The following is a 21,181-nucleotide window of genomic DNA, read 5'->3' as shown; positions in this document are numbered from 1 at the left end:
TTTTGATTAAAATAATGAAATAAAGCAAAAAAATATAATTTTGTGAATATCTTTTATTGAAATGAAAGTATCATGCTACAGCTAAAACCACAGCTTGATAATATTCACATCACTTTATCACAGATAAAATAACAATTAACAATATTTAATAAATTATGTAAACTAACCTAATGTACCTCGTACATATAGCGAACATTCTTTCAATTAAACAATAGTCTAAACAATAATTTACACGTTCATACATAAAATTATACATTAAAAACGATTGTTTTCCGATAAAAACGAGTCCTGTTGAAGGGCAGAATGAATATCATTCTCAAACTTTCTCTTCTGTGACCGATTGCGTATATGTTGATTTCCCATATTTTTCATTATTGTCCATGTGGCTCAATTTTCTCATTTTGTCATTTTCGGGTTGCTCATAGTTCCACTGTTGAATTTCTCCAGACGCGAACATGTTGAAGAATATGGCGGACAACACATAAATTATGGAAGCTATCAGGAACACTATCCGCCACAAGGATTTATCAGACTGCAAAAAAGATTATCGAAACTTAATACTAGTTAATAACCCAATTTCGAAACATAAGTCCCAAAAAAATTTATATACGGTGAGTTTTTTCAAGTTGAGTATGTGTTTACAGGAGGTAGAACCATAGTAGGTATACTAGTTTCTAGTAGGCGGAACTCATCATAATGAATCATTTCCCCAAAAATCCCCTCTATAAAATGTTCAATATGACGGCGTTATCATCCACCTAACTCCATAGTGACGCTAAACGCGAGAAAACTTAAGTGAAAAGTGAACAGTCATTTACAACATTAACCCCCGGTTTCACCTAACTTTGATTGCGCGATCAACGACTTGACAGTCACTCGATTTCCAAAACGAAATCAATGAAACCTTTTCATTTCTGAATATACTACTGAAAAAGTAGCAATAGAGAATCATTGAATGGATGTATACGAATCATAATTTGATGCTAGAATGATATTCTGAACAAAGATGATAGAGTTATATATACCGGGTGTCCCAGAGCTTTTAGGCCAGCAAATATCTCAGTTACCTGCGGAAAAAAAAATTGAAAAAAATACTTGTCGTAGGAGACCAAACGCTCTTTCATGCAGCATAGCAAAATCCACCCCCTGACAAACAACCCCCGAGAAACCACCCCTAACTTTTGTTTTTCAAATGGCACCCCTATGTTTGTTGTGCTTCAACTTACAGTTTTTTTCATTTCTCATTCCATGATGTATCATAGTAGCTAGAATGGCATGCAGAATTATGGAAAATAAAAATACAAATGAAATACGAATTTATACGCTCAGCTGTATTGTTACTGCAACATTATACTAAAGAAAATGTTCAAAATGTTGGCCAGCACTTGCCACACATGCTTCAAGTCCACATCCACTTTTTCTTGTCTCTACAATGTGGACTAATTCGATCAGTCCAATTAACAGTACCCACTAACGAATTCAATTTTATCGAGTGACTATCTTTACAACTACATATTATGATATATCATTGATTGAGAATTAAAAAGAGCTGTCAGTTGAAGCCAAACAAACATGGGGGTGCCATTTTAAAACCAAAAGTTAGGGGTTGTTTCTCAGGGGTTGTTTGTCAGGGGGTGGATTTTGCTATGCTGCATGAAAGAGCGTATGGTCTCCTACGACAAGTATTTTTTTCAATTTTTTTTTTCCGCAGGTAACTGAGATATCTGCTGGCCTAAAAGCTCTGGGACACCCGGTAAATAGGTAATAATCTTTGATTCTGAATTATCGATTGAAAACAAATTGACGTTTATCCGTAAATCAAAAGCGTTGATTCCCGATAAAGCTTTGTGAAACCGGGGGTAACTCAATAAATAATTAATTGAGTTCATTGATTTACAAATGTAAAAATGAAAAAATGGATCATAATGTAAATCAGTGTATTCTGTGACCGAATCCAAGGCTCGGTGAATGATAAAGCTGCGTTTGGGTATAATATACCTTGCGTTTTCGATTGATAGTAATAAATATGGGGCAAATGAACAATAAATATGAAATGGATTGAAATCTTACCTCGTCTGTCACGATAACTTGCACAGCCAACGGGGCAATAATTGAAAATATGTTCGACGATCCATTCGTGATTCCCATCAATATTCCAGAGAAATTTGGTGAAATATCGATGTGGTTCACTTGGAACCCGGATGAAACAGATCCGTTTATTCCCACAGCAAATATCAATACCATTACTGAAAGGAAGTCTTCATCGTCTGGTAGATAACTCAGTAACGTGAGGGCAATAGCCGGGCCCACAATACCTGAAAAAGTATTTATATAATATGTCCTTCATGTTAGTTTTCGATGAATGTTACCTATAGAATTGAAAATTTTTCTCGATGTTCCTCTGGTAACAATTTTGCGATTTATGAGGACGTCGGAAAGTGGGCCGATACACATGCTGATAATCCAGTAGCAAAGGTATGGTGCTGCAGACAACATACTATTCTGTGAAAGAGAAATTCAAAATCCTTAATGAAGACGAACTATGTCAACAATGTTGATCTTAAAAATTATGTAGGGATGCAAGAGCTATATGTGCAAGACACATAGGTACATTCATCGGTCTATTCCTGTAAATGCGAAAAATCTCTGATTAATAAAAAAAACATAAAAACTTATTGATGGAAGATTCATTGTGCGTGAAGTTGGCCCAGTACTTTTCGATTTTTGTAAAAAAGGATTCTCAAGATATTTCACAAAATCTATATGGAAAGGGGCCAGCCCAGCACCCTCAGAAAAAATGGGTTTTTATGGCTGAAATCGATTGTGTATAAGTACTCTGAGTTGTGCCGTTCGAATTTTTGCGACATTTTCTCTCATTTCCCGGAAAATTGAAAATGAACGAAAAAGTTAGCCCAGCACTTTTGTTTATGCCGTTGAAATTTTGACGAAAATTTCTCTGGTTTCTCGAAAAATAATATTTTGGGAAAAAGTTTGCCCAGCACTTTCGTGTTTTTTTGTTAATTTTTTTTATATAGTTGTTCTACATTTGTGCTGACCTGTGCCGTTGAGATTTTCAGAAAGATCTTCCATGTTCCATGCAAATTTTCGACTCGTTAAGATTTGCATAGTGTCATAAATTATCAGAATAACAATGTTGCCAGAATTCAACTTTATCAGAGGAGAAATCTCTCGTAAATTGAGCTTAATGAACTCCAGCTTGGAGAGCTGATCATTATTATTGTTTCTGAATAAACTTTTCTATATCAAGAAGGTGAGTCAGACAATAGTTCAGCAGATGAAGGATGAAGTCAAAATTTCATTTTCATCGGAGAATTAACTATTTTTGCACTGTCAGTGTACTTTTTACAGGGTGGCCCGTTTAAAATTCCCTATCCTCTTATCTGTGAAAGTAAAATAGCTAAAAAAAAATTCATATAAAAGTTGTTCATGCTCTTTCGAACTTAATTTTTTTGATAAATTTTAAAAAGAAAATCAATTATGTACAGGGTGGTGGCAAAAAGTTATGTTTTGTTGAATAGAACACCCAATATATTATAATATTGACAAAAATTTGTAGTTTGTAGGGCTGGGTGGGAATAAAACGACAATTATTTTCAATTGGCCGATCGTTTTATTCCACCCAGCCCACTAATCACTAATTCTTGTCAATATTAGAATAAGGAGGGTACGAAAGATGTATGTATGTATATATGTCGACCCTATATATTATTAGATATTTCAATAGAGCTTGAAAAGACATTTACAAAAATATGGGTCAAAGGGGGTCTGTGATTTGACTTATGAGCATTTATCTGTCAAAAAGTATCCAACTTCAATGTATTCTATTGAATACATATATATATATATATACTGTAATTTTTTCTACTTATTAGTGCTTTAAAATTTTGAATACTACCAACATGCAGATACAGATAATCGTCATTCAAGATGGAAAACCAAAACAGGAGAACTTTGGTTTTACATCTTGAAGACGATTTTTTGTAGAAGGAAATAATTGAAATTTTTAATATTCTGACAGTGAGTAAATTTCCTTTTTTCTCTTTTTGCCTTTATCTGTCTTGTTATATATATAGTCGTCTTGCTTGATCCGCTTTGATGGTTATATTGTGTTTTTTCGGTGTTTTAAATTCGATCTCTTTGTTACCTGTTTCGAAGATTGTAATATATATGATTGATATTTTAGTAGTTCAAATTAATATTGTTATGATTGTAGCTCATATTTATCTTTGTCACTGATTATAAAAATTTTCATTTTAGACTGAAGAAGGCACAATAAAGTGCCGAAACGTCGTGAAAGAATAAGTTGTTTGTGTTTGCTCCTTGGACCGAGATTTCCCAAAATATATCTGCATAAAAAAATGTTATTTTTAGTTGGTTTTATCGAATGAAATGAATTTCGGAATATAGTTGTTCATTTATTTGATTAATCTTTTTCGAACACAAGACATCACCCACGTCTTCCAGTTGTTTCATTATGACCATAATGTACCACGAAAATACCAAAAATTCAAAAAACCCAACTCTTGAAACTAAATTTTACGCTTTATATCTAGTGAATATTTGAACGTTTCGTAAAATAAAAGTACTCTTCATATTTTTCGTATAATGCGACGTTTTAGAATAATTTTCATGTTCAAAAATTAAAACGTATATCTGTGAAATTTGAAAAATTTTAATTGAATACAACTCTGTTCAAGAGATCCACATATGTGTAGTATCACAGATTAAGCTAATTATTCCGAAGGTAATTTTGTTTTTCCAGGGGTGGCACAGCTCATTATGAAAACTCAAAATGGCTACATCTTTTTATCAGGGCCGAATCGTGAAGAATGGTATAGGAAAAAAGTGTTTCTTTTGACCTCAAGAATCTACTGTTAAAATATTTGTACCAGTCAAAGATCCACCTTGTATTGGCTTGCTTCTCTTTTCAAAACTTATGCTCTATTCATGTGGATGGCACTTTAAGAATTAGGTAACATAAGAAAGCTTGTGCTCTATTTCAGAAGTATTCAAAACGCAATTGTATTTGCAGAAAGACAAATCTACCAAGTAAGATTTCGATATTTTCAAAATTTGTACTTACAGATTTCACGTTATATCCCATGACTTCGTGTAAATAATTCGGTATTTCTGTTAACAGCGTAGCATATCCCCAATTTTGACCAAAGTTTGCCACCACAATTGCCCACATCGGTAGTGAAGTAAAAATGGCCTTCCAGGGAGTGGGTAACTAGAAATTCATATATTAATTTATGAAGGGATCTAGCAGTAATTAACTTACTATTTTCTTCTTAAGGTGGCCTAGGGACGATTCAACGTAGTACCTCTCTTGCTCTGATATTGTAGGATGTTTCGATGGATTGTCGTAGCCGGCAAAACACCACCAAACAGTCCAAATCATCCCTACGATTCCGAACAAGTAGAAACTCACGGGCCATCCCAATTCACTAGCCGAGATCAAACCAGTGAGAGGTAAAGCCACTATGGTTCCAAATGGAGCACCTGCAAAAAAAAGAGGTATCTGCTAAAACCATAAAAACAAATTTTTGAGAAGAATAACACAGTCTGAAACCACATCCCTTTTTTTTCATCTACTGGACAAAAAACATAAAAAGAAAAATAGGTCGTGTATTCGCTAAAAATTATTCCATTCAATTTTTAATCAGCAAGATATCCTCTGCCTGTGACAGACTGATTTTTGTAGGATAGGCTAACAATAGCAAGTTCTACATGATGGTCCAAATTCTGTCATGTGAATGTATAACTACTCCATTCACTTTTATAAAAGCACTCGGTTGGCCATGAAATAATTTTCTTGTTTTTGTAACTAGAACGGAGTAAGGTTGGCACACAGGAAATGTCGTTAATGTCATAACGACGTTACCACAATTAGATAATATAAATTTATATTACAAAATGCAGAAAGTGATTGAAAAAGAAAGAAGACAGAGTAAGTATCAGGAAGTGTTATTTAGAATTGAATGCCGCTCATTCAAATAATAACCCCGATATTCTAAAATCTACAATATACAAGGTGTTCTACAAGCTCTATGACAAACTTTAACAGGGCTGTGGTCCGTATATACACTTTGGTTTCTTCTGGTTAGTCAGTGGGTGGTCCGTATATGTCGAATTCCTGACAATTCGGTTCAATATCTGTCACCAGAGTAACCGCTCTGGTAACTTTCGGTTACCAAATGTGTATATACGGACCATACGCCAGATGGTAGCTGTGATTATTCTGAACTAAGGAGGGTACCTACCCTCCATATTCTGAACATTTATTTTCCTATGAACATTTATTTTCATGTTTTGATTAAGTAGGCCGACAGAAAATATCGGTTGATATCATAATATGATAATTGACGTTATTTTAATTATTCATTAGATATTTGGTGTACGTTTTGAATAACTATTCATTCTTTTACGACTCGGGAATATGCAGAAATTGTATTTGAATGAGTAAATATTCTAATGCAAACTTCAGAAGAGCAGCTCGAGAATACCGAAGAAAATATCCTAATAGACATCAACCTGCTCACACTGTATTTTGTGCATCATTCCGATGACTTCGAGAAACAGGCAATCCTGCTCCAAAGAAAGCCATTCGGCTAACAGAAGTGAATGTAGAAAATGAGATGATGTCCTTGGTAACCCTTCGATTAGTGTTCGGCTTATAGCTACTAACCTTCATTTAAGTATCACCAAATTTCGTATGGCGTGTCTTGAAAGGAGAAGTGTTGCATCCATTTCAAAGACAAAATGTTCAAGCTTTAGAATTTTGTAGGTAGTTACTTCAACAACATGCCCAAAATAATAGATTTATTTCGCTTGTCATGTAGCCTAACGAGGCTTGTTTCACTGAGGACGTTATCAAGAATAAGCATAATGAACATGTATGGGCACTGCAGAAGTCATATGCCACTGACAAAGACGATTTCAGCCACGTTTCAGTGTAAACGTTTTGGGAGGGATTTCCAACTATGATTTGATGCCATTACATGTTATAAATGATCATTTAAATGCAGATTTGTATGAAAAATTTTTGAAGCACAACTTTTTTGACATTATTGAAGACTTAGAGCTCAACATTGTTGAAAATATGTGGTATCAGCAAGATCGTGCACCACCACGGAGAGGCTGAATGAACCCTTGCCGAATAAATGGCAAGAGGACCAATACAATGGCCACCTCGTTCGCCTGATCTAAATCCCTTAGCTTTTTATTTATGGGGATATGAAGCAGCTTGTTTATCATGTTGGAATCCAATCTCATTATCAATTACTTGATAAAATTCAAGATGCAGGAAAGCAAATACTAAACGACCCAATACCAGAGGCTCTGTCTCGTCCAAAACTGATCCGCCGAGTAACGGCATCTTTAATTATTTAGTTCGTCGATGTGAAGCTTGCACCTTCAATCCGAAGGTGGACATTTTGAACAAATTTTATGGTCTCAAAATTTCCATTTATTATTATGATTTGAACATAATAATATAATTTTTTGACAATTTCTTAACAAAAAGGAATCGGATATATGTTCATAGGAAGAAAAATGTTCAGAATAAACACAGAACACAGGTACCATCTTTAAAGTTTGTCATAGAGCTTGTAGAACACCCTGTATAGGACGGTATCGAATGAAATATTCAATGTAAGTTTATATTATGTTTCATGTGAATTTAAACGACCTATATTTTAGTTGAATATTTCCACAATCGGGAATCTGGACTAGGTATACCTAATCATGCCTTGGGTATGTCTTCTCTCGACTCATTCAGCGAAGAAATATAATAACAACAGAGCTTTCTACATTTTTGACGTAAGACGCTCAATACGTTTGATGATACTTGAAAAAAATCTCACACGAACCAACTCGCACAAATAACTGGTTCTAGGTTCTACGTTCTACCAAAGAGTATACTCTTTGGTTCTACACTGCACTCGGTTTATATTCTGCGCCGTGACTTTACAAACGAATGTTCGATTTAGTTTCCATCCTGTATACCTCATCACGAAGCGTTAATTATTTCTGAACGAAAAACTTAAAATTACAAACTCCTAAACTCGATTTTAAAACAGACATAAGTTACAATACTCGAACTCTCCACGTATATTGTTGGCTCTGCCTAAGAACTGACATTATTATTAGACTGTTAGACGTTTATCTCTCATGATTCGTTTGCCTATATACCGCAGTCCTCCGAACGTTGATGTCCAAAGGAAAGGTTCCGAGTTAGTTTAGATCCTTAATTTCCTTATGCAAGATGTCTCGAAAATGAAATTCGTAAGGCACGCTTTAGGTGACATGAAGGCATATCCTTTCAAAACTATAGGTACTTCTATTGAAAAAATCTAAATGCTTACCACTATAGACAAAAGTTCCTAGCTGCGATCTTTCGCCTGTAGGCACCCATTGTCCAAGGAGACCATGAACGGAGGGAAAGAAAAAGCCTTGACTCAGTCCTTGTAAAACTCGACATGCCATGACCCCTTTCGATCCAAACTCTGCTGCCATGAATGGTATGCCCATACATGCCAAGGAATTAACCATCATAGCTCCAGTCAGGAACCATTTCGCACCGTACTGTGTTGCACAATAACCTGCCAGAACTTGAAGCACCACGTATCCCCAGAAGAACGAGGATAGGACAATGCTTTTGTCGTTCCAGTCATATGTCTGAAACAAAAATGATCAAATTGTTATTGCTACAGTTTGAAAGCAAAATTTGAAATATAGTTTGTCTATAACAAACAGGGTGCTCGGATGTATAACGATCGTATACTTCAGTGGGTGATTCTAGAGGTCAAAAATGAAGAAAACTTCGTATCAACCAACTTAAGTCGTTGAATGCATTCCATGTTCTCTAGTGCATCTTCAGCATTACCTCCAAAATCCAATCAATTGGCGATAGCTTTGTCAAAATTTGGCTGATTAAAATAAAATTCAATGCATTAAGGTTTTTGGATAAACTGAATCGTCTGGTGATGAAAAAACAGTCAAAATTTGCAGTTAAACTCGTTTATTAAAATTATGTTCGAGTATCAATCTTTCATCTTTTTTTGGAGTATTCTTTTTATATGAAATAATTTTTTTAATACTTTCAATAATTTTTTATTACTATTAATTACGGTAGAAGTTAGGTTATCTGTGGAAGAAGTCAATATGACTATTGAATATTAATAACGAATGTCAAGGTGACAGGCGCTTGTTATGTCCTTTGAGATGAGCAAGTGGTTCATCAGTTAGAATACATATATTATCACAAAATCGCTTTTTCTCGAGAATGATGCTGCATTACGCTTTTTGTATACAAAAATGGATGAGGTGTCTATTTTTTTATAGAAATTCCAATTAGATCACTTACTCAAAAATCAGAAGTAATCTTGGAGGTCTTGTTGAAAAGACTTTAGTGCCCGTTAGATGCATTTTAGGACCTAAGTTGATACGGGATGTACATCATATTTTGACATCTACAATCACCCCCTGAATATACGAGGATATATTGAAAAATTCTTAGCCTACTATAGAACCAAACAAAATTTCAATGTCAAAATATTTTATATTCTTCTCTAAATTGGATACATTTATTACAGCGAACCTGCAGTCCTGCAACGTCTCTAGTTCTTTAAAAAAAATGTTTTTTCTTTCTCTGCAAACCAGACCTCCACAGCTTTTATAACCTCCTCCTTGGAAGAAAATTTACGACCTTTTAAACTTTTTTTCAGTTGAGGAAAGAGATGATAGTCGGATGGAGCCAAATCTAGAGAATAAGGGAAGTGTTCTAGTAATTCAAACTCTAAATCACGAATTTTTTGCATGTCAACATGAGATTTGTGTGCAGGGGCGTTGTCCTGCAAAAACAAAACATCTTTGGATAGATTTCCGCTTCTTTTCTCTTTAATTTTTTCTCGTAGGAGTAGCGGTCAGTAATGTCGAATAGTAATCTCCGGTTATTGTTCTACCCTTATCCAAAATATCAATCCCAAAAAACTGAAGCAAGAACCTTTCCAGCAGATTTTTGGACAGGAAACTTCTTAGGTCTTGGAGAACCAGAGTGTCGTCATTCCATCGATTTGTTTCTGGATAGTAGAAATGTACCCAAGTCTCCTCCATAGTAACAATTGGTTTAAGAAGTCTACATCGTTTTCAAATCGAGCACAGGTTGAACGCGATGCTTCCACCCTTGCACGCTTTTGGTCAACATTCAAACATTTGGAGATCCATTTTGCAGCAATTTTTCTCATGTCCAAATTGACGTGAACTACATGATGAACGCGTTCGTATAAAATATTCAGTGTTTCAGATATCCGTTTTAGCCCAATTCGACGGTCTGATAAAATTATGTCATGAACTGCATCGATATTTTCGGGGACTGTCACAGAAACTGGCCTTCCCGATCGGTAATCACCTTCAATGGAATATTTACCTCTTTTAAAGCTTGCAGTCAAAATTTTCACGGTCGCATACGAAGGACATTGATCACCAAGTGTATTAAGCATATCTTCGTAAATCTGCTTACCTCTTAACCCTTTTAAATATAGGTACTTGATGATGGCTCGATACTCCATTTTTTCGATTTTCACAATTTCGGTGGACATCTTCTTTCTTTTAATTTATTGCGTAACTCTGGTTTACTTTTTTGACCCCAAACTTCAGACTGACACTTCTAATGAGTTATTGTTCGTTGCTATGGTAACGCAATATTTTTTTTTTGCATGGAACTGGTCTAGGCTAACAAGATGTCAATACATCCTCGTATGTAGCGATCATTCAGAATTTTGGAGTAGATCGTAACTACGAAAAACTGTTTTCAACTAACTTTTATCGTAGGTCTGGGTTTTATTTCATGCCAGGAAGAGAATTAATGTTCCAGTCCAAGTGAAAATATCAAGTGACCGGATAAACTCAGGAGTTGAATTCTAACCTTCATCACCTATAATGAGTTTTCGATAGTTCCTTGTGTTTTTATTGGATTCTTTCGCGCTACAATTCTTTATTCAGTTCACGCTTTGATTGTTCGATTATTAAATCAGCCGTTGTTTATATTCTAGAGATCGATCTCTAGTGTTTCCAATTTCTATCAAGTATATCAATAATGAGAACGCCACCGTATTGTACTTCTAAATCTGGCCTTCAATTACGATAAAAAACCAAGCTAGTGTATTGCTAATATCCTAGAGAATTTCAGTAATCTAATCAACATAAATTTAACAATGTGAGTCATTAAAAAATGCATAACCCACCGGTTATTTGATTACAAACATGTAGTGGGTATATATGCAAGCTTAAATTAGTGGAAAATAAGGATTAGTAAGAAAATTTTTATCCGTTTGTGTTCACAATTGATTGATGGATAATCTTCAGATTGAAAGTGAATATTTTTTCTTATCAATATTTCAATGAACAATGGGATGTTATCCTAGAATGTTTAGGAAAGCCCATGTTTTGATTATATTCACGTAGGTAAATCTCACAAGCCCGAATATGTTTTTTGACAAATGGAAGGAAATTTTTCTGAAGGTAGAAATGGATTTTTTTCGAAAATTATTGATTGATGAGACTCGACCACAATATGAGGTAGAAGTTTTTCACAATATGTACCTGTTTAATCAGACTGTTCATGATTTGCATTCACAATATAGGTACTTATTTCTTGATGATGCTCATATCACATGTTTCAGAAAAAATAATAAGGTGCCGACAAAATTATTTCTCAGGACGCCAGTGGTGCTAAACCCGGCCCTGATCTATCTAATATCCCATATATTGTATAGAGTGAGCAAAATTCGTTGTCTACTGAGGGGATCTCGAGAACTATAAGAGCTAGAAGAAAACGGATGACACATTTCCTTTTTTAGAGAAACAAAGAATGGTGAAACTCGTAGCCCCCTACGATTCTCCGTTTTTGAGCTATTAGCAAAAAAAGGGATTTTGACGATTTCGAAATGTTCTCATAACTTTTTGTTCTTGAACTTACAGATCTGAAACTTGAACCTTCTACAGGCTTTTTTTTACGTAGAATCCACTGACGAGTTCAAAGTATTTTTTCATTTCGAATCATTAAGAGAACTTTGTTTTTTCAAATTTAAATATTTATTGAATTTGTTATTTTTGAATTGGAAGAAATCCTTTGTCAGTAGATTCTACGTATAAAATTGCCTAATAAGAAGATTCAAGTTTCGGATCTGTACCTTCAAAGAGAAAAAAGTTATAAAAACTTCTCGAAATAGTCAAAATCTCATTTTTGCTAATAACTCAAAAATGAAGAACCGTGAAGGCTACAGTTTTCACCATTCTTTGTTTCTCTGAAAAAGAGGAATGTCTCATCCATTTTCTTCTAGCTCTTATAGTTCTTGAGATCCCTTCAGTAGACAACGAATTTTGCCCACCCTGTACATCAAACACAGTAAACAGTTGCACCCACTATTTCGAAAAGATCAGAAAGTATTCAGCTTTCTGTTAGCGTATTTCAGATTAGATCTAGCAGATGGGCGTGAATTTGAAATTTTCAAAAAAATATCACTGATATCCAAAGACCAGGAGATGCTGTACTATGATCTTCTTCTTTCCAAAGAAGAAGTTTTTCGAGTAATAAGATTCATTTTTCAATTTATTTTCATTCAGGGAAATAGATTGCGGAAATAATTAATCTCTGTGGAAATTTTGTCTCCTTTAACTATTATGGATGATTTTTCTTACAGATTCCTGAGCTTATAGAAGTGTTATCACAACAACTAGTATACAAAACTCCAACACTTTACCCATTAGTATTCTGCAAGCAACCAATAGATAAGTATAACTTTCTTCGTACAAGAATGGACTTTACTAATCTCAAAATCAAAGTGAAACCATTATATCTCTAGATCAATCAAACTCGTCCAAGTCAAGTTTCATCTGATACGATGAAAGTTTGTTGCATAAGTTGAAAGTGATAAGGCAACCGCTATCTGTTGGCAAGTTCGTATTACTTACACCATATAAGGGTTTATTCTACTTCGGAAATCATTTATCATAGCGGAAGGTCGATCGTATTGCAAGGTTTAGAGAGAACCTTGCAACGTTATCCGACATACTTCATGATGCGCCTGATGGGGAAGATCTAGGAAAGCGTTAGTTCATTGAAGAAATGAAAATAAGTCCGACGAAGCATTTAATGCAGATGAAAGATTTGTAATAATACATCCTCATTAATATTTTGGGGGATTTATTCTCGTGGGAGAGCCAGTTTACGACCTTCAACTGGCTACTTCAATCATAAAAATGCGATTCTAGTTACTTAGTATTCAAAAATTTTCATGAGTTTCTTACTTCATCACTATTTCCTTTGGTGGGCTATTTTGAAATATACTGAAAGATGATTCCAGGAAATGGAAGAATTCGAATTTCGAAACTCACAGCAAAACAAACATCAAACAGTTTTTTCTATCATATTCATAAATAGAAGCTCAAAACTTTCAGACTGGTGTGTTTTTTCGCTTAGGGTGTGCCAACCCGCTTGAGGCGATGATGGTTTACCTACCCAAGAGTTCGCAATCAAAAGATGCCCTCTCTAGATAAAAACCTAACCTCTCTTGCAGGAAATGAATATTCAACTGTTTAATCAATAGGAACAAAATCTTGGAATATAGCATAGTTTTCACAATCACATTTTGAGAAATTTAGTTAGAGGTTATTTCTTTGGTAGGTAGTTAAACTTTTAGTTTTTGAAATTCATATTTGGCCGAAAAGATCCCCTCACTTATAGGGTATCCAACATGCAGACAAAAAAGTTCAGGGAATGTCATTTGAGAACTTGGAGTTATTGAAATTTTATGAAGTTCATTTTCGAATAATCGCTGTGTCTTTCGAAGCAACTGTAGAAAGATCTGATAAACTGCAGAAGACTTGAAAATCTCAAACGGTTTTTAAGGTTTGATCTCTAGTCAAAGCAATAAAATTCATCGAAAAACGTGGCCTGTGTCAAAAATATATAAATTATAACAAGTGGGGTAAGTATTTCGAAATAAGAATTCCATGTAGATTCAGAATATGATGTAAAAATTGGTTATTCTCATTTCAAAAAGCAGTGAGCTATCGTGTTACACAAGTTTCGGACCACCGTATAAAATCAATAATAATTTTAACTTATGCGCTAATTACAGTCAATTCCATCATATACCTATGAGTTTTGAGAATTCAAAAATGTGGGTTAATATTCAATGCTTTGCGAAAGAATTTTAAAACCTGCACATGAATTCATTTCCTTATCCATAATACGATATTTTGAATTCCTCATATTTTTGCGTTGAAGTGTAGGGGAATTCTAAAAACTCCAATATTAATTCTGCATATTTTTTTCAATCGAAAATAGTAGCCACTTCTATCAGAAAACCGTCGTTTCCTCTGTGACATGAATGAAAATTCAACCGCATTAGAAAAATCACCTTGTCATGATTTAAGGACAATTTTAGCGATTACCTTCGTTGAACTCTGATAAACAGCGTGCAGTGTCAACGTTCTAAAACGATTCACTCATTGGTACCTACCGGATATTCAAGTTTGGAATGTGAAATAAATATAAGTGCTTTTTACCTACGATTTTTGAATAGTAATGAATTTTAATACATTTATGTTCCCACATCTTCCTGATCGGGATAAATAGGCTATTTAAGCAACTGTCAATGAAATCAACTTCTTACTTCGGTTCTCTTTATTGAACATATGTATATTACCGGAAGTTGATACTATGAAAATCCCTGGGTTCTGATTCATCAGATGTAGACATGGTTGCGTTTTACTCACCATTAATTAGGTCATATCAGAGGATGATTTTCTTGAGCAAAATTCACTTTGCAACGGTTATTTCAGGTTAGGTGACCTATTGGTCGGAACGATTTTGTATTTTAAAATACACATAACAAAAATTATTTCCAGTTTCGTAACGCTTCCAGTTAAATCAGAAAAAAATTTGTTATATGTCTTTTTCCACTTATATATTTCGTTGTTTCTCTTGATTAAAAAGGTCAATTAACAAATTCTTTGAATTGTTTTTTATCGTCTTAGAATTATTCAAGATGTAAAGATTGAAAATTTATTTGCAAAAACATGAAATGAACAAAATATAATCAAACTTTTGAAAAGGTACCCTTTTAAATTTCTACCCTGAGAAACAGTAATATCCATGTGGTTTTTTCAATATTTTATCTTTCCTCTTCAAAAAGTCTGAAAGTCTATTCGAATCATTAATAAACTCACATTTAAATGAAAAATCATGAAAAAACTCCAGAAAATCGCACTACTTATGGTTTTTTTTCGCCAAAAATCGCAAATAACCAACTGTCATCATCAACCATTTGAGATATACAGTTAGTTCCGAAGAAGAAGAGTTTTTTACTTACCGGTACATCTGGATTACTGCTAGCAGTTTTATCTGTCATCGCTACTATTCCTACAGATAAGTTCACTCTCATAGCATATCCAATGGCGAGGAGAAAGAAAAGCAGGAGACATTGGGTGTGCCTGGTACCATACCATTCTGGAAACAAGAGCGGGAGATTAAGCACCCTGCAAATGCAAATACGAACTATGCTTTTGCAATGTTAGCCAAAGAAAAATGAGAAATAATAATATGTTATCAAGTTCTTCATGATGAAGAAAATCATCATGGTATCAAGAACATAAACTAGATTGTGTTAAATAAGAACACCCATTGATAGATAGTTGGTTTATTTTAATGATTCTCAATAAACACGTTGATTAAACGTTTCTTAGGTTAATAACTAAACCATAGAAAATCGGAACTTTCCGGAATCCAATATTGATCCAACAGATACCAATTTCTTCCGATCAGGGCCGGATTAACCCCAGGGCAAAAAGGGCAATTGCCCAGGGCGAATTCAGTATTGGGGGCGAATTCATTGTTAGTAACAGTATCTAAATACGGAAATCACCGAAATCGAGAAAACTGATTCCAAATAATAGATACATACGGTTTGTACTGATCTGCCAACATGTACAAACAGAACTATTGGAACTTTTGCTGATAATACAGCCGTTAAAAAAACCGAAAGAGCACATCAAGAAGAAAAAACAAATAGATCTCAGAATTAGAGAAATATATCGGCTTTTGAGAAGAAGATCAAAACTAGAATTACTAAATATGATTTTTTTGTACAAAACTATTATCGCACCAATACGGTCCTATGGAATAGAAATTTGGGGATGTGCGAGCAAATCGAACGTAAGTCATAAACAACAAAAGCACCAAACATAAACATAACACAAGATTGGAAGAGCATACAAATATGCTTCTGCAACCACTTCTTTCAGACAACCAGTCAGAACATTGAGAAGACTCTGACCAGCTGACTTACTGAATAACTAGAAGATTTTCTGAATGAAGAGGACTATTTTTTTTTTAAACGTTAATAAATTTGCTCATGTAGGGGAAAGGTGCGCAAGACGATCCCCTTAAGCAAGAATTTACGTAATTCCTTAGTTTCTTCGGGTAGCATAAAAATGAAAACGTCTACTCCTCTTAGAAGTATCCATCTTTCTATTGTCCTACTCGAAATAGTCGGTCACAAAAGGTTTTTTGAAATATTCTCGATTTTCCAAAACGTTGCAAAAGGATCATCTTGTACACCCTGATGTTTAAGATGATCCCTCTGGTATGGTTAAGATGATCTCAGCGATCATATTGACCCCATTCTCTCAATTAGCTCCCATATTTTCAAGAATGAAGTATGTAAAACGAATATCTGTGGAGATTGTGAAATAATTTTATTGGGCATAAAACATTATAAATTATCAAGAGAATAAACAACTAAAAATCAACATATAAGGTGTAATATCACAAAAATTTGAAACGAACATGTAAGTGTTGGTTTCTATGCACCACCGAAAAAACCTAATTTGAGATCCATTAAAATATTCAAAATTTTCTGAAATAACAAAATAGAGTACGAAATTTCTCTTCTTATTGATCCATATATACATTCTAAGCTTCATGTCCTTCATATTTTTCACGAGCTCGGTTTCTTGTTCATTAGTGGAAACATTTTTTTTCACTCCCAGATATTTCACTGCACCACGAGCTATTTTCTCAATTTCTCTAGTCCTTCATTTCAATGAAATTAGCGACACTGAAAATTCCCTATACTCGCTCTTTTAATTGCCATTCCATTTTTAATAGCATCAATAGCACTTGACATTGATTCTTTGAACCATCCGCCTCGAATGATTTTTCTTTATTTATTTATTAATATTTATATTTACGTGGCATACATCCTAACTGAAAAATCCTGTAAAAATTTATGGGTATATCCTTCTGACGATTATTAGACCCCAGAACAGTATGTAAAAAAATTAACGTGTAAGATGATCCCCAGGGATCATCTTGTACACAAGTTGGGGATCATCTTGCCCCAAGTTCAACTTTTTCATTCAGCATTAGCTATTATAACCTATACGAACGTCATTGTCTTCAAGTCGAGAAAAAAATCGAAAATAAGCATATAAGGAAGCAACAAATATAAAAATCATTGTTATCCACCATTCACAACGAAAGTAGCATAATCTTAAAGTTAACCTAATCTTAGATTAAGCGGTCACAATTCATATTTTTCTCTGTGAATATCGACTGTTCGATTGCACTGTACTAAAAAATTGACTAAAGTAGAAGTGTGGTAGAGGCTACGTTATGGCAAAGAATTCAACCAGATGGCATTTTTCATGAGTCTGTAATCGAAAGGGATCATCTTACCCAAAGGGATCAACTCGTACACCTTTCCCCTATGTTCTGATTGCTGACGAAAATAAAACATATAAAAAATTTCACTTTACGATGAAAAAACTTCTTTATGAAAATATCTCTGTTCCTTTTTTATTAAACGATCATTTTTGAAATGGGGGGGGGGGGCGAAAAAATATCTTGTGCCCCGGGCGCCAAGTGGTCTTAATCCGGCCCTGCTTCCGATGAGGTTCAGTATACCAAGGTTAACACTACCTCATGAACATGGAGGTTGGAAAACTTTTCTTCACCTCCATGCTCATGACGAACTAATAATACCTCTTGGCATTCCTTTTTCAAACTGCCAGAAATATTTCATTCAGTTGAATCACATTCCAGCATTTTCGAATTAAAAGATGTTTGTGGAATATATTTCCTTAACGACAAGGAATAAGAATTTGATATTCGGTACAAAGGTGTTACTTGATATTCCCTTTATAGTTGGGGAGCCGACGATGCTAAATCGGAATTTACTCGAGCGTCGTGGATTTTGAAGATTAGAAGGTAGAAAGAAAAAAAAAAGGTTTTTTGATGTATGCACTTTCAGCGGAGGGGAAAGCGTCTGTAGGTGTAAAAAAAAATCGTCAGGTGTACATACTCGAGCGTGTCAGATTAAGATACTGAGTATGTCCTGTGTCTCTGATAATAAATTCATGTTAATCTGACAGTTTGCGTGGCGGGGCTGGCCGAACGAGTTGAAAATGGTGAAAAAATTTTTTTTCGAGCGGGTCAGATTTTGAGACGATATGTTAATTGGACCAAAAGGAAGCTTCTTTTCGAGAAACTGACAATTTTTTTTCAATCTGACAGTTTGAAGATGATAAGACGGCATTTTTATCAAATATCTTCCTTCCTGTACCTCTAATCGTTTCTGTATTCATTATGAAAGTTGTAGATAATAAAATTCTATACAACTTTTGTCTGAAGCAATTTTTCATACCCTCAACCGTTTTCAAGCTAGAGGGTGATAAGAGCGAGGAGCTTAGCCACACATGGTAAAGGCCAAGGTCAAGGTAGAAACCCAGTCTAATGTGCATTCATCGCCATATATCTCAAATACGTTCAAATGTAGACAAAATTGCTTCGGACAAAATTTGTAGAAAATGTTATGCTCTACAATTTTTATAATGAATGCGAAAACAATTTGAAGCCCAAGAAAGGAGATAATTCAAAAAAACTGATTTTTGTGACCTTTATGGTCAATTTTTATTGTTTCGGCTTGCTGAAACGGCCAGATTTTATTTTTTCCGTTATTCTTGAATAATTAGCTTCAAATTAAGAGAAAAATCCACCGCGCTCGAAAATGTACACGTGACGTTTTTTTGCAACTTTGGCGCCCACCCACAGATTATCAGGATTGTTCGTAGAGTGGTTCACAACGGTTGTGAACTGTACAGAGCAAGCGTAATTGGATTTTCGCTACCCTAAAATGGAATTGCGCTTGCTCTGTACAGTTCACAACCGTTGCAAACCACTCTACGAACAAACCTATCGTCATGCTTAAATTTTCAGATTAAGAGAATATATACTTTTCAACATGCAATTAACGACATATATCTTAATCTGACGCGCTCGAGTATGTACAATGATCGTTTTTTTTACCATTCTGACAGGCTGTCCTAGACAATTTCCCCTATATACAGGTCTAATTTTTGGTAGAGGTACTCTACAGAGTCCAAAGTATCTCCCCTTATAATAGGACACTCGAGTAACTCTAGAATTTTCCTCTTGGGCTCCCCAACTAATAAGAAAAGCCATAAAAAAATCAAATCGACATTTAAAAAAATTATCGCGCTGGCGAAATATCTTAAATACGAACAAGCTGTATAGCATTTTTTTACATTAAAAAAAGCGCCATTTGAAATGGTAATCGACCTATCCCAGTATATTTACAGCAAAAAAACTGTCCATAATATACTGAATTTATTTCATTTTAGAGACACGCACTTGATTGTTTTTTGAGACGGCTATTATAATAATTATTAAAATATTACGTGATGTTCTTGTATAATTGATTGTTAATCTCTTTCGAATTTTCAGCTCTGTTTCGATTTAAGAACAAATTTCTCTCCAGGCTTATGCTTTACTACAGCTGAAATAGGTATCGAGATCGAGATATAAAAAATATCAAGTCGTCGAGTTCAAGAGTTCTACACGTTTACTGATTTATCGGTCATTCGCGATTTGCAATAATTTTATGAGGCTCTTATTATTCTAGAACATACAGGAATTGATTAAAGATTAACTCGATATGATTCGATTGTTTCTATTACTTAATTTCGAATAAAAAACACAATTTAGCCAAGGGCATTTCGTCACAGCTGGAAATTTATACTTTGCACATAGAATCGTTTACGTTTTCTTCTTGAGCTTCCACTCTAGAAAAATGTCCTCAGAATATTTCTAATTAATAATCCGAATGATCTACAAATCTCAGACTTCCACGTGTTAAAAATTGGATTTCTTTTAACTGCACCATTGACACTCGCAGATTCAAATCGAATACTTAAACTGTAATATACCGTTACACAAACTCTCCATTTCTCAATAATTAAGCTCAACTCCTACAAAGAAAAATCATATTTTGGTGATACTGTTTTGAATATCATGAATTCAACTGCATCAACATATATTATTATGTATTTTCTGAGAAATTCTCGTACGAAACATCAAAAACACCTGATGGTGCAACAATTTCTGCTTGATGTTCTACCAACTAAACCAAGAGAAAAAAGAAAAAGAGACAAATTGGAGAAGGTACAAAAGTTCTAAAAATCATTGCTATAAATCAAGGTAAGTTTTTATAAGGAAAATTGAACTGACGTGATACTTCATGAAAATCCATGTTTAGAAAATTTAATTACATAATTTTAGCTGTGTAGTGATGAAAATCATCATTGGGAAAATAATGTTGTTATTCGATTTCTCTAGTTTCTTTCAAGAAAAATCTTCTTTATATTTGAACAGCTTTGATCCAATCTAAAATTGCCATAGATTTATTGGTAATATGGGGGACAAAATGAATACTTTGGTTTTATGTTCACCTCATCGCTGTCTGATGTTGTTTTATTGAATTATCCTACACCTTATGATACACTTTTTCCATAATCCCATGGCAAAAGTTGAATTTACTTTGATATAAAACTTTTTCGAATGAAAAAATATTGTGATGACCATATATTTTTTTAATTAGTTTCCTGTAAAATTAGTTGAGTCACGAATCTGAAAACCAATGTAATTAAAACATCTTATGTATCTACAGAATTCCTTTATCCTTTATGTTCCCAATTAAAATATTTTCACAGAATTGCCTGAAAAATATTTCTTGATCTGAAAATGATAATAGTGATTACTTTTCGTTATGAGATATCAGGTAATCCCAGGAAT

General features: G+C 34.2%; 1 protein-coding gene across 3 annotated transcripts in view; it reads right to left on the bottom strand.

Annotated features, from left to right (window-relative positions):
* Positions 1-35: 35 nt before the first annotated feature.
* Positions 36-21,181, bottom strand: part of LOC123316455 (putative inorganic phosphate cotransporter) — a 35,385-nt gene continuing 14,239 nt past the window's right edge. For 2 of the 3 annotated variants that reach the window (XM_044902520.1, XM_044902522.1), the window contains exons 2-8: positions 15,402-15,538; positions 8,388-8,700; positions 5,303-5,523; positions 5,105-5,251; positions 2,370-2,502; positions 2,071-2,315; positions 36-532 (exon numbers count right to left, since the gene is read on the bottom strand). In XM_044902520.1, coding sequence (XP_044758455.1) covers positions 317-532; positions 2,071-2,315; positions 2,370-2,502; positions 5,105-5,251; positions 5,303-5,523; positions 8,388-8,700; positions 15,402-15,538 — 1,412 coding nt within the window. In that variant the 3' untranslated portion in view covers positions 36-316. Of the gene's footprint in view, positions 533-2,070; positions 2,316-2,369; positions 2,503-5,104; positions 5,252-5,302; positions 5,524-8,387; positions 8,701-15,401; positions 15,568-21,181 lie in introns of all 3 variants that reach the window. The other variant, XM_044902523.1, reaches the window with a different exon arrangement.

This window comes from Coccinella septempunctata, chromosome 7 (assembly GCF_907165205.1).
Source record: "Coccinella septempunctata chromosome 7, icCocSept1.1, whole genome shotgun sequence".
In the NCBI taxonomy this organism is placed as follows: domain Eukaryota; kingdom Metazoa; phylum Arthropoda; class Insecta; order Coleoptera; family Coccinellidae; genus Coccinella; species Coccinella septempunctata.
The sequence above is the reverse complement of the archived record's forward strand: the minus strand, read 5'-3'. Positions and strand labels throughout refer to the sequence as shown.